The sequence below is a fragment of the Rhinopithecus bieti genome, unplaced genomic scaffold (assembly GCF_001698545.2).
Source record: "Rhinopithecus bieti isolate Rb0 unplaced genomic scaffold, ASM169854v2 scaffold_15850, whole genome shotgun sequence".
Taxonomy (NCBI): Eukaryota; Metazoa; Chordata; class Mammalia; order Primates; family Cercopithecidae; genus Rhinopithecus; species Rhinopithecus bieti.
The window spans coordinates 4,024,545-4,037,894 of NW_016809273.1; the positions used below are offsets into that span (position 1 = coordinate 4,024,545).

Below are 13,350 nucleotides of genomic sequence, written 5' to 3' on the forward strand. Positions count from 1 at the left end.
TCATAAAATAAAATAAAATAAAATACACACACACACACACACACACACACACACACACACACACATGGTAAGCTGCTCTGAAAGCAAAGCCTGTGAAAGGTGATAGGAAAATAAGGTCAGTGTTTAAAGGGATCTGATTAAGTTTAATGTGGCATAACATTATTTGTGAGGATACAATGAGAAGAGCAGTTTGCAATCCAGAAGAAGGCCCTCACCAGAACCCAGCCATGTTGGCATCCTGATCTCAGACTTCCAGTCTCCAGAACTGAGAAACACATATCTTGTTTATAGGCCATGTAATCTATGGTGTTTTGTTTTAGTAGCAGAAGAAGACTAAGGAATCAATTTCATGTAGATCCCTCCCATTATGCATCAGGATAGGTCTGTATCATCAACAGCATATGACAGAAGCGATGGTGTATAATTTTTGGCACTTTATTGTAAAGACCATGGCTTTCATCTTGAAAACCCTCTCTCCCACTCCCTTCCTCCCTCCTTCTTTCCTCCCCCAATCCACTCTGTCTCCTCTCTCCAACTCTCCAACACCATGTAGAGCTCATAAGACAAGAAACTGGAACTTCCTTGTAATAGCCACATTGGAGTGAGCCTGAAAATTGATTTTCTAGCACCTTAAGATGGCCAGGACCCTGTTCAACAATTTGACTGCAATCTTATGGGAGATCCTAAGTTGCAATCACCAAACTATCCTTTCTTGGATTCCCGCTCCTCAAACACTGCAAAATAAGAAGTATTTCTTATTTTCAATTGCTAACTTTTGAATAACTGGGGATGTAGAGATAGATAGCTAATGCAAAGACAGATGATATCTAAGGTTGTAATGACTTAAAGTAGCTTAAACGGTCATACACTGAAATAGTGTTTTGCTAAATTTCTTACAATAAAATACATCCATACTACATCCTAGACATTTCATCAAGAGTAATAACAGATGCCTTCACCATCACTTGTACAATAACATCCATGACAGTTTGTTTTCAATTAGCTTCAGACTAGAAGCATCAAGGGGATACTGTGTAAATGTATTGTAATTCATACCATGGAATTCATAATAATGAAAAAGAACTCATGATATGTGCAAAAGTATTATATCTCAAAAATATTATGTTGAGCAAAAGAAGCTGGGCACAAAAAAGTAAGCATATTGTTAATTTCGTTATTATGAAGTTGTGCAACAGAAAAATATAATCTATGATTAAAGAAATCGGAAAAGAGGCTACCAGGGGCAAGCAGGGATTAGAGAGAGGAAGAATGATGACTATTAAAGAAGCACAATAAAACATGTGATGTGATAGAAAAATCATACACACACACACATTCTCACACACACAAACACAGGGGTGGTGGTTATAATGCTGCATACATTTGGAAAAAAACTACATCTAATTGTATATTAAATTCTGAATAATTTATTGAATCTATATTATGTCTTTATTTAAAAAAAATAGTTGTGGGGGAAAAGTCTATTATGTGGTGAGTGAATTGGAAGGTAGCAAAAACATATTCAGAAAAGTATTTTGGGCAGTGTTGAAGTAACCCAAGTGACAGATGATGTCGAATTTTGTTATATGATCAGATGTATGAGGCACAAAGAAAACTGAAAAGTTAGTCATGACCCTGAATAGCAAAATACCAGCTTAGATTATTTCTTTTCTCAGTACTTTCCAGATTCCGCAACAACTGCTTCCACTTCATGCTGTCCAATATAAACTTGACCATCAAGAGTAGCAACCTGAGTTTGCTCTGAATAATGAGTTGAATAAATTTGCCTAGCAACTCAGTGATAATGTTTTACAATATCTTTGGGAAAATATCCTTCTTTGCATATAGTGACAAAATTATCTTCAGGAAGGAATCTTGTATGACAGGATATCCTTTCTCATTTAAATAGAAGCTATTCCACACTGTTAGAGGTATTATTAAGTTCAAAGTTTAAATAGGCATTCTCAAAATTTAGGGACCTCTACCTAATTTGCTTATTTCATACAAGTCAAAGCAACAAACTGAAGAATTAGAAAAGTTGTATTTTAAAAAAATCCCTCTTCTACATTCCCACAAAGTTCAGAATTTAGCAGGGATGGGGAGACTACTTGTACCTCCAGGAATATATCAGGGGATAAATAATGTCCTGTATTAATAACAAAAACAACAATAACAATAACAGTAGCAAAAATAACACCCTGTAAAGGTCACTTACTATGTGCCCCTTAACATGTATTGAATCAATTCCTACTCAAAATAAACTTATGAAAAATTATTATCTTCCTTATTATTTGAGACGGGATCTCACTCTGTCACGCAGACTTGAGTAATGTGGTGCAAACATGGCTCAATGCAGCCTTGAAATCCTGTGCTGAAGTGATCCTCCTGACTTAGCCTCCCAAGAAGCTAGGACCACAGGCGTGCACTACCATACCCAGCTAATTTTTTTTTTTTCTTGAAATAGGGTCTCACCATGTTGCCCAGACCAGTTTGGAACTCCTGGGCACAAGCGATCTTCCTGCCTCAGCTTTCCAAATCTTCATTTTTTTTATATATATGAAAAGACAGAGTGAAACTGGTTGACTGAGGGTTATCAAACTGAACCCTGATCAAGTGTGTCTCCGTAGTTTATGCTATTAACAAGTATACTATGCTGTGGAAACTGTTTTTTTGCTTCTTTTCTTTTATTTTTTTTTTTCCTGATAGCCATATATGCTAACCTAGAGTGAGATACTGTAAAACAAGTTGAAAATATTTCCTTTTTTTGAAAAGAATAAAAATTTGGGGGAAATGAGTGCAATTTGTATTACTTAATTAAGCATACAATTATTGAACATCTGTTAGAGACTAGGCGTGCTAAGAAAGGTGAGTTGTATCAATGGCATCTCTTCCTTTGTGGGTCCTAGCTTTTAGCTGAGAGAGATAGAAAATTAAAAAGTAAAAGTAGTAAACCAATAAATAATGTAATTTTTTCTGATTAATTACTAAAGGCTATAAGTGAGTTCTAAGGCAAAGTAAAGCAGAGAGGATTAGAGGACTTGGAAGTACAGGGTGGAGTGAAGTTTGCAATTTTACCTTGAGTGGTAGGTGCAGGCTTTATTGAGAAGGTGAGGTTTGAGCAAAATCTTCAAAAAGGTGAGTTAATCAGTGGATATGTGAGAGAAACACATTGCACAGGGAGCACAATATTATACAAAATTTTCCCTATGTTACCGTGACTAATTTTCCGATACTGAGTAAAGAAGAAGACAAACATCATATTCTCATTTAGTATAGATGGTACACTGCTAAGAAAGAACAGAGTTTTCTATAAAAGATTAGTAAAACAGCCCTCGGTGCCTTTTCTTTCCCCGTCCTCGCAGCTATGTGTAGAAGTTTAAGGATTAAATGGTAGAGGAGTACTTGTGGAAGAAGGTCATTCACTTAGGAGTATAAGGAACTGTTCAATTTCTTATCTCCTACCATAGTGGGAGGTAGCTCCACTTCTGCCTACGGAAATCAGGTAATTCACTCATAAATGTCCACCATAAAAAAAGACTAAGAGACCAATTGTTATCTCTACTGCAAACACAAAAACTTTTACAACCTCTTAGCATGCTCTAAACAAGTGGTTAGAAAATTCTTTAGGGAAATTTGGCCTGTATTCTCTATAATGCAAAAATCCCAGAATTGACTCAAATACAATTCATTTCATAAATTAATTAATAAATTATACATTTATTTCTCTTTTTATGTTTGGAGTTGCTTTCCTCAATTATGTACCTCAAGTGTGTTTTCAAAAGCAATTTATAAAAGAACTGATAACCAACAAAAGGAACACGTGAAAACATCAGTCATTTGTTTTTTCCTATCAAGATTTTAATGACATGTTATATTCAGTTTGTTTTAGTTATTTTACTGATATAAATATACAGTAAGTTCTGCTATTTCTTTAGGTGTATTTAAGCAAATACACACTGTATATTTGTCTTACTAGGTAGACTTTGGCTTTACAGCAACACTTGGGTTCATGGCAGGGTTTCAATTATAACAAAGGATCTTTGCTTTAAAACATCCCTTGTTTTCTCCACGATTATGTTATTTGGTACTTATGTAGTTTTCTTTATGAATGGGTGGAGAGTGTAGTATCAGTGCCACTTATTTAGCATTTACATGGTATTTTATCTATGCAGAGTTATACAATGATTTTTGTAATAATATAGAATTATTACCATAGTTTGTGCTCTTATGTCATAATACTGTAGGGATTAATATGATTTGAAGTTAAGTTTTATTTTTACCCTAAACCACTAATGTGTAACTTTAAAGGAGCTTTTATTTCCTTTTAAAAGGATATTTTTTTCTCTAGTATGGGGAACAAATGAATAGGAAATAACCTTCCCCAGTAACGCAAATTAGAGAGGATTTTTACATCTCTAAACAACTAAAGTATTTTCTTACATTTAGAAAAAAAGCGGGGGGTGGGGTGACTATACTTGTTCAATGTGATGTATTGCACTATGAATTCAAGGAGGGGATCTTAATTCTGTTCTACAGCTAATAGTAAAGGATCCTTGAAGGAGTCCCTTAATCTCTCAATATCTCATTTTCTACAGTTGTCAGAAGAAAATATTATCTTTTTCATCTAACTCATGAGTCTACTGAGAGAATAAAACTGTGAATGCAAACATTCCTGTAAAAATGTAAAATCCCTATTACTTTCTAGAAATTATAACTTCTTATTACTCTAGAAATTAAAATGTAAGAGCTTTTATGTTGTTACCACATAGTAATGTTAATTAACTGGTTGCTAGTATAATTGGGGTTATTAAAAATATGTCATCATTCAATATCTACGTATTAAAATTATACATATCCATATATGAAGTTGTAATATTATTTCTACTTTAATATTGAGTATAGTTGACTCAATTTTGTCTTCCACTTTTCTAAGAATTTGTGTAAGAAAACTGGAGGACAACATTGAGCAAGTTTCCTATAGATTTGCTCAATAGAAGGCAAGGTCTCCTCTTTAAAAATGGAATGACATGCTACAGTTAAGTTTCTGGATGTTCTGGATGAATAATTAAGTGCAGATTAAACTATGCTTTACTTACATAGACACAACCAATGAGGAAATATATATTCTAAACATAATTTTGGTTCAGCTCTAAATAATTCCATTTAATATGCTCTTAAATTAAGAAAAACTGAATTTTAGATTGTTACTAAGCATTTCTGTCTAGACATTTCAATCAAAACAATGAAAATGTAATAATGATGTCATTGTTGGAGATTGAGTATCTTAAACCATGTCTCTATATAGATTAGACATTTTGATTTATTCAGTGGACTGAATGGATGTAAAGTATGTTGTGGATTCTATCATCTGAAGACAGAATGTGAGAATCATGAATATTAAAACTAGTAAATAACTTGTGGATAATCCAGTCCACCTGCTACACTTCTAGGAACACTATTGATGGATTGAGACTCCAAACTGATTAAAAAAACGCAGAACATAATATTGACAGATCTAAAAAACCAAGTTACTATGATTCATATGTATACACATATATAAACATCATTATATATTATACATGTTTACTTATATCCACATTCATACTTATTATATTATGTTGCTTCTAATTATCTATTGTGTTTAAGCAAGTTATTTAATCTGTCTGTAATCTTGGTTTCCTAGTCTTTCAAATATGGTTGATGATAAATACTTTGTGGAGTCACAGTGAGGATTAAGTGTGTGTGTATGTGTGTGTGTGTGCGTGTGTCTTATTTGATTCAGTGTGTATGTATAACATGACACAAGTGGGGCATAAAATTGATATTATCTTATGACTATTTGATTTCTGACTTTGAAGAGGTCACACAGGTGTCTGATACCCCGGCAGCAGAAAGATGCATTGTCTTCTGCATGACTACCTGAATAAAGTATCACATCTGGAATATTCATCTCAACTGAAATCCTGAATCTTTAAGCATTTGAATAGTGCTGACACCCGTAGTGATCAAACCATCTCCAAACTACTCTGATTATAACTTTTAATTATAATTCAGTCTTCTATAATCAGTCAATTTGACAGAAGTATTTGGAGAACAACAAGTGTGTATAATTCCCGTAAAACCTACTTGTACTTAAACTGAAAAGTCTGTCTTGAAATGGCTGGGAAATTGTAGTAGAGAGGTAGCCAGGACCCTAGTAGCATAATATTTATAGCAAAGAAATACAGTATCTAAAATTAGTCTTAACTTCCTTCCAATTTGAGTGGAAATCCTTGGCATGAAACAATTTTTTAAAGTATAGAACGGAGACCTCTATCATTAAAATATATATGCTTTAAATCAGTTATTTTGAGGAAATTAGCTGCTCTAAATGAATCTAGGACATGAAACAGGCATTTATATAACTCATTATTTAAATTACAAGCCAATTTTCAACTTCTGCCTGCAATTCAGGTGTTTTGTTTAGATAGTAGTGGGCAACTGGGTTCTGGGAAATACTGGGTGATGAGTATTTACTTTCTTTCTGTTCTTCTTTATTTTTTCTTTCAGGTTAATGGTGGCTTCAGGATAACCTTTCAAATTTGGAAAGTAGAATAACCCAACCATTCAAATAGTCTACCCAGTCTACCTCAGGATAGACTATTCGAAATGTTTTGTCTACAAGTAAAGCAATTTAGGATGCTGAGGAGATAAATTTTTTTCTGGAGGATACCAGATGGAGCATTTAGAAAGATAAGGAATAAAAAGCTTGTCTGTAGAGATTAATTCTGTAAACAAATAAGGTTATATTGAAGAATCAAAATACTTTTTTTCTTGAAAAAAATATTTTGTCCTAGTCTGTTAAAGAAATATGTAAAATAAAATTATAGAATAAAAACACTTTAGCAGCTCATAAGAAACATCGTGGAAAGCATCTTAGTTTAGGTAACAGCTAAAAGTAGAAAATATGTATAAACCTTTAACTGTATTTTCTTTTTAAAAATTCAGAATGAGCACTTAAAAGTAAAGTTTGGACGTATCATCAAAATTCAGTCCAATTTATTTCTGCTCAGTCTATCCTTGAAAATAATTGTTTGTCACTCTAAGCATATTATAAAATCTTATTTTATTCTAATAAAATGAAAACACTTTGTTTCACTTATTCTTGTTTACTCTAAATTATTTTTTATGTTTTTCTATATTTTTTCTTCCCTTTAGTGTATTTTTACTCTGAGACGGAATACAATTGCACCAAAAAAGTTTATGAAAGTATAAGATTTGTTTTAAAATCTCTATGTACATATATGTGGTATATATATAGTTTTTCAATATAATCACATACACATTATATATGTATATATGTTTTATTTTTTTTGGAACCAATATCTTCTCATAACTAATGTGGGTGTGTTCTTTATACTATTCCTCATACTTTATTATATGTATAATATTCTCAATGATTGACATACAAATAAAAGATCATTGATGTTAAATTGATTCATACTCCCCAGCTGAATAATAAAGTATGAATTATCAAAACACCTTTAAATATTAAATATAACAATAAATAAACTTTTGGAAATCAGCAAAGTATAGACCACTTTTCTTCAAAGTAAGGTCTAGGGTACTTGTTGAAAATATTCCTGTTGAATATTCCTGTTCTCCACCCCAGACATAATGATTCAAAAGCATTCAGTGTATAGTGTAGGAATCTCCATTTTAGTAAGTTCCACAGTTTATTTTTTATGACAGCACAAGATATGTGAATGTTTAAAAATGTTGAGTTTCAGAAATTAACTATTTCACTTATAAGAAGAGATATTAGTTATTAATATTCTCACTTCGATGCTTTATTTATCTCCTTGTTTCACTTTTGTAAAGACACAGACTAATAAACTTTGTCATTTAATGAGGGCAAAAACAATCTTTTGAGTTATATAAATAAAAAACCAATTATTAATTTTGATTTCTCTTTAACTTTCCAGGTGGTTTTGCTACTCCTGTTTACCACAGAAGTATTATTTCATAAATACCATTTCCTATGGGCTCCTCGTGTCTCAACTATTTCCTAGTTATTTATTGTCCTTCCTTAGGATCAGCTTTAGAGATCAAAGCTTCTATTTACCTCCAGTCCTACTAAACGATTCAAATGACTTTTTTATGGGATTGCAGCAGACTGAAACTCTGATCACATTCTCTGCACCAAACAGCAATGACTCCATTCTCTGTCATTATGAGAGAATGCAAAAATTACCACTTTGGGGAGTTTCCATTACAGATAGCTCATGTTTTTAGAGCTCTTTTAAAAAACTCATCTAAGGTAGTCTGGTACAAATTGAAAATTAAAATGTATCATCAAATTTACTTTTTATATGACATTAAAATGGAAAAAGTGGGGCTGTGGTAACAAGAAGACACCTTAAATACTATTTTATTATGAACTACAGTAAAGTTAAACATGCTTAGGTTAAAATAGGGTTACTGAAGATAAAATACATAATATTCTTATCTATTAAGTTAGACAATTGTTTACTAGGATGGAGACGAGTCAAAAATAAAGACATTCCCTGTGTCTTGTCTAGATTTTTATCCACAGGTTTCATTAATGATAGAAATAGGGGAAAGATATTTTCTATTAGTAAGTAACTATCTATTTTCTAATTTCTGAAACAAATTAACAGCTATCCACAACCTTAAGTATAAAATGAGTTCAAATTTTGAATCGAAAATTGTTTTTTTCAGGATTTCACTAAATTATCTTACATATAAGACTGTTTCCAGTAAAAGGCCCTCTCCTATTCTGAGAAAGCTACTGAAATCTTATAATCCTAGTGCAAATACATTCTATTTTATAGTAAATAAGGAAGGTACAAAAGTGCTGGAAGAGTTAAGGAGACCCCTCTCTGTTTAGAAACTCCAAAGTGAGATTTTCTCTCTTTATTTTGCCTGAACTTCATCATAAATCTGTCTTATTACCCATCTTAGAAAAGAAGGGCCCAGAAAAGTTGCCTGGTTTCAATAATTTTTTTTAATAAAACTAGTTTAACCTCCATCCCTTTCAGCTGCTTTTGTTACAACTACCATGTAAGATTGTCAACTCACAAAAAAAAAAAAATGTTAGGGCACTGTGTTGATATTTTCTATAGCCAGTTTTCATTTGTTTCTTTCTTTACATTGGTAGGATATGAGAGGTGTATTTATAGAACTTTATTTCAAAATGAAAGTATAGAAGAATGCAAGTAATGTAAATAGTGGACCTCTAACATGCCTTTGGTCCTAGCTAGAAAGCTTGGAGAGTCGGGGAGGTACTTAGGTAGGTAGACGAGGAGTCAGCTAAGCTGCATGGATGGTTACTCCTCTAATACTCTTAGCTCAAGGAAGTTCAAGTAAATTTAAATGCCAGGCACTTCAGAGCATATACATTCTCAGGGTTTTCAGGAGTCCAGGCTCCAGCCTGTCCTTTTTGTTTCTATTCAGTGCAGCAAGGTTTTAAAGCATTAATGCATACTTCACGATTTTGGCATCACAATCACCTGGTTCAGCGTATTTTCCAACACTGCAGCAAGGCCAACTCTTTTTCCAGACACATATTCCCCTATGCAATAATTTAACTACATTCTCCACCCTATGCCCAATAGTCCTCTTCCCATATCAAGGAGGGAGTAGAGGTAATCAGATCAGGATCTCTATATTTCATTAGTGTCTCGTGGCTTCATTGGCCTTCTGTCTGATTTTATGGATGCCCTGAGTATATTTAGAGACGTTCTATCCGGTTAGACAAGCCTCTCTATCCCTTTGGCCCTAACCAGGACTGCTGTCCCTGGTGCTGAACCATGTTTGCACACGGGGAGTTGGTTGTTGGGTCAATGGGACTGGATGCAAAACCTGGCTGACTGACCTTAAGAATGCCAGGTGCAGAGGAAAGCGATGCCTTAGCACACAGGAACAGGGCCGCCCGCCGCCCCTCCCCCCAGCTCCCTCACACATATCTCTCCGGTGTGCGCCAGAACCCATTTGTAAATTTCTTCATCAGACCCCCACCCAAAACGCTTGCAACATGGCCTCAAATGCCGGCGTCTATCAGCACAGCCCACTCCGACATCAGACTGCAGTAATGTCAAAATGCTACTCCCCAAATATTTAATCTTTATGAGGTTACCTTTTCCACTCTAAAACCAAAAAAATAAAATAAAATAAAATCCAATAAATGAATACATTAAAGAAAGTGACCTTCCACTTTTCTTCCTCCAGTCCCCGCCCCATATATTCACTCTCCCCTAAATTATAAAGCCTCCCATCCTAGGAGAGTGTTTTAAATCTGGGTGGTCTCCAGAGTTCCCCTTCCCCACACCTTCTCCCCACCTCTTCAGAACAAAACGACGCCAAAAAGGGCACATCTTACCCAGGGTAGAGCGACAGCAGGAGCAGAATCCACACCGTCATTTTCTGTGAAAATACAGGAGTCGAGTAGACTGAGCTTCCTGTGCTCCATATATTTGGCGAACTCATCGCTTTTTTTTTTTTTTTTTTTTTCCTCCTCTCGCCTCTTGCCTCTTGGTTGCAGAAGAATCCCTCCCCTTTGTATTATTCTTATGCTTATGATCTGGTGGTGGCTCCCCCCACCTGCCTCTAGTAGGTCCCGTTACTGGGGAGATGGATTGCTACCAGATTTGGGAATTAATATTCAGGGGGCAGAGATAAGATCAGCACAAACGCTTGCAGATACCATCAAAGCGTCACTCTGGCAGCGGCTTCCAAGTCTGGGGGAGTAATATCATCGAGGCAGGGGGAGGGTACAAGGAGAGACTCACACGGAGACAAATAAGGGAGAGGGAAAGACGCGCACACTCGTGTATACTCATGCCCCTCACACTTACGCGTTCTCCCCCGGGTCCATCTCTTTGGGGTTATTTATTTGTTTGTTTTGATTTTTTTTCTTTTACAGGGGGCAGCGCCCTGTGTGTGTATGTGTATTTAAAATAAATAGGAAAAAAATCACTAGCGACTCTGCGTGATTAACTATCACGCAGATTAACTATGAGGTCAAAGTGGAAGTGATGCACGCTGCTGCAGCACGAATTAACACATGCGTGGTGTCTTTCCAAAGCTTTTTAACCCTTTACTGCACACACAAGCACGCAAGGACTGGCATTCATGGGAACAAGAGATGCTTTAGCAAGCCCAGAAACTACATCATCAATGACAGAAGGTTTGTGGTCGTCAGATCTGCCAAGAATCCTTATTTTAAACTCGTACAGTCTTAGAAATCATGGTTGCATTGTTAGAGCTGGGGGAGCAGACAGTGGGGGAGGTGTGAGTGTCTCAGTAAGTCATCCTGTAGGCAGACAGATTTGGTGAATTCAATTTGAATGAGAGAAGAAAACATTGATAGAATTAAAGGACATGGAGAAATTCTATGCTACTCAGGATTCATTCCTCCCTTGTCAGTTCTCCAACCCCAGCGAAAATGCACAGACACAAAACTGCTTGAAGTTTGACAAATGTAATTGCACAGGGATAGCTGCTTGAGTAAAGATTACACACCACAAAATAGGTGGGCCGTTTTTTGAAGGAAGGGTGGGCAGAGGGGTATAATCACGAGGTCATTTAACAATGCAAAGGGCTTTCTGTTTGTTAAGTGGGGAGTTGATTTTTTTGTTCTTCTTGGTAATAATCCTGAAAGTTTTTAGGTTGGATAAGTGGTATTAGCATGCTTCTTTCTTGCCTAGAATGTTACTATAGATACTAATATATAGAAGATACCCCCTTTATACCAAACTAGCTCATCCACCACAGAGGAAATCCCTTTCATTAATCATGAAAAATAAAGTGCAGGAGTGTTTCATGGTTCTTTGAAGTCAAGATACCACCACAAAGGTATGCAGGAAGCAGTACTAGTGATGAGGACCAATCTTAGCCCTTTGTGGAAAGTGAAAAGGAGTTGTTTCAAAATAAGTGTCTTTTCTGCAAGAAAAAAGTCTTCCAGGAATGGAATTTGAGTAAGGAGTCCAGGAGACATAGGAACAGAACATGAGAAAATCAGGTCCACACTCCATCACTAACACTAAAGTGTACCCAAGGAAAGCAGAAAGAATTACCAGTAACTGTTGCCCAACACATGGGTTGAGGAGATGCATTCTGACAATGAAGCAAAAAAGGCCTGACAGACCCACCTGGAATCTTGCAAGGCTTTATAACTCTGCCTTAGGCAGAGTTATTCTTTTTTTTAATGATTTTTTGTTGTTGTTGTTGTTATACTTTAAGTTCTAGGGTACATGTGCACAATGTGCAGGTTTGTTACATATGTATACCTGTGCCATGTTGGTATGCTGCACCCATTAACTCGTTCTTAAGGCATTTAGACAAAAATCCAATGAAAACCATATTCAAATGCAATTTTGACTTTTTTCCATTGTGACTAAAATATTGGCAGAGCAAACATAAATCCCCTTTTTATATAATCCTCTTGTTCTTTGCCACACTGTGAAAGCCTTTTTCCTTTCTTTAATTATTTAATTTATTTATTTAGAGACAAGGTCTTGCTCTGTCACCCAGCCTGGAGTGCAGTGGGACAGTCACAGCTCACTGCAGCCCCAAACTCGTGGGCTGAAGCAATCCTCCTACTTCAACCTCCTAAGTAGCTGGGACTACAGGACTACATCAGTATGCCTGGCTAATGTCATGCCCCTTCTTATGTTCACAATTTTTCTTCCAAAGAGCCTAGTTTGTTTATAGCTGTATATATTTTCTTAGTGAAATTATTGAATCACACTTTTGTAGGCTAAGATTTGTGTGTGTGTGGGGGGGGGGGGGCGTATTTACTTAAGTGCCTACAGAACCCAAGCAAGTGAGATAAATGGAAGACATTGGCAGGTTATGAATCAGTAAAGTGGTGAAAACTATGCACACTCAAGTGCCAATACTCCATCCAAATGGAGCTACCACACTGTTCAGTTCCAGTCAAAATTGCCAGAAGAAATGGAAATAAGAATTGCAGAGTAAAATGTTCTAATTTTTAAAAGGCAAAGGAGGCCAAACCAAGTAGGCATCCAGGTCACAAGGTTGTAATTTTTATGGACTATATAAAATATCTACCATGCATAACATTTCCAATTTTTTCTGTAAGTTTCTCAAATGAGTTTATTTATTGTCAAACATAACGAAGTTGTGAAAATGAATGTGGCCACATTCACAAAGAAGTGATTCATATACTGATCCCTTATCAGTATATGATGGGATCAGCCATTCATATACTGATCCCTTATCAATATGTGAATGGCCCCTGTAAATGAGAAGCTATTGAATGATGGAATTTTGCCCAGCATATTAAGAGAAACCATAGAAGTAATTTTAATATTTACAGTATCTGAG

At 35.4% G+C, this 13,350-nt stretch overlaps 1 protein-coding gene across 2 annotated transcripts in view; it reads right to left on the minus strand.

Moving 5' to 3' along the window:
• The window catches only part of GABRG2 (gamma-aminobutyric acid type A receptor subunit gamma2), a 96,595-nt gene extending 85,568 nt beyond the window's left edge, over positions 1-11,027 (minus strand). For both annotated transcript variants that reach the window (XM_017889036.1, XM_017889035.1), the window contains exon 1: positions 10,382-11,027. In XM_017889036.1, the coding sequence (XP_017744525.1) occupies positions 10,382-10,488 (107 nt within the window). In that variant the 5' untranslated portion in view covers positions 10,489-11,027. The remainder of the gene's footprint in view (positions 1-10,381) is intronic.
• Positions 11,028-13,350: the final 2,323 nt, after the last annotated feature.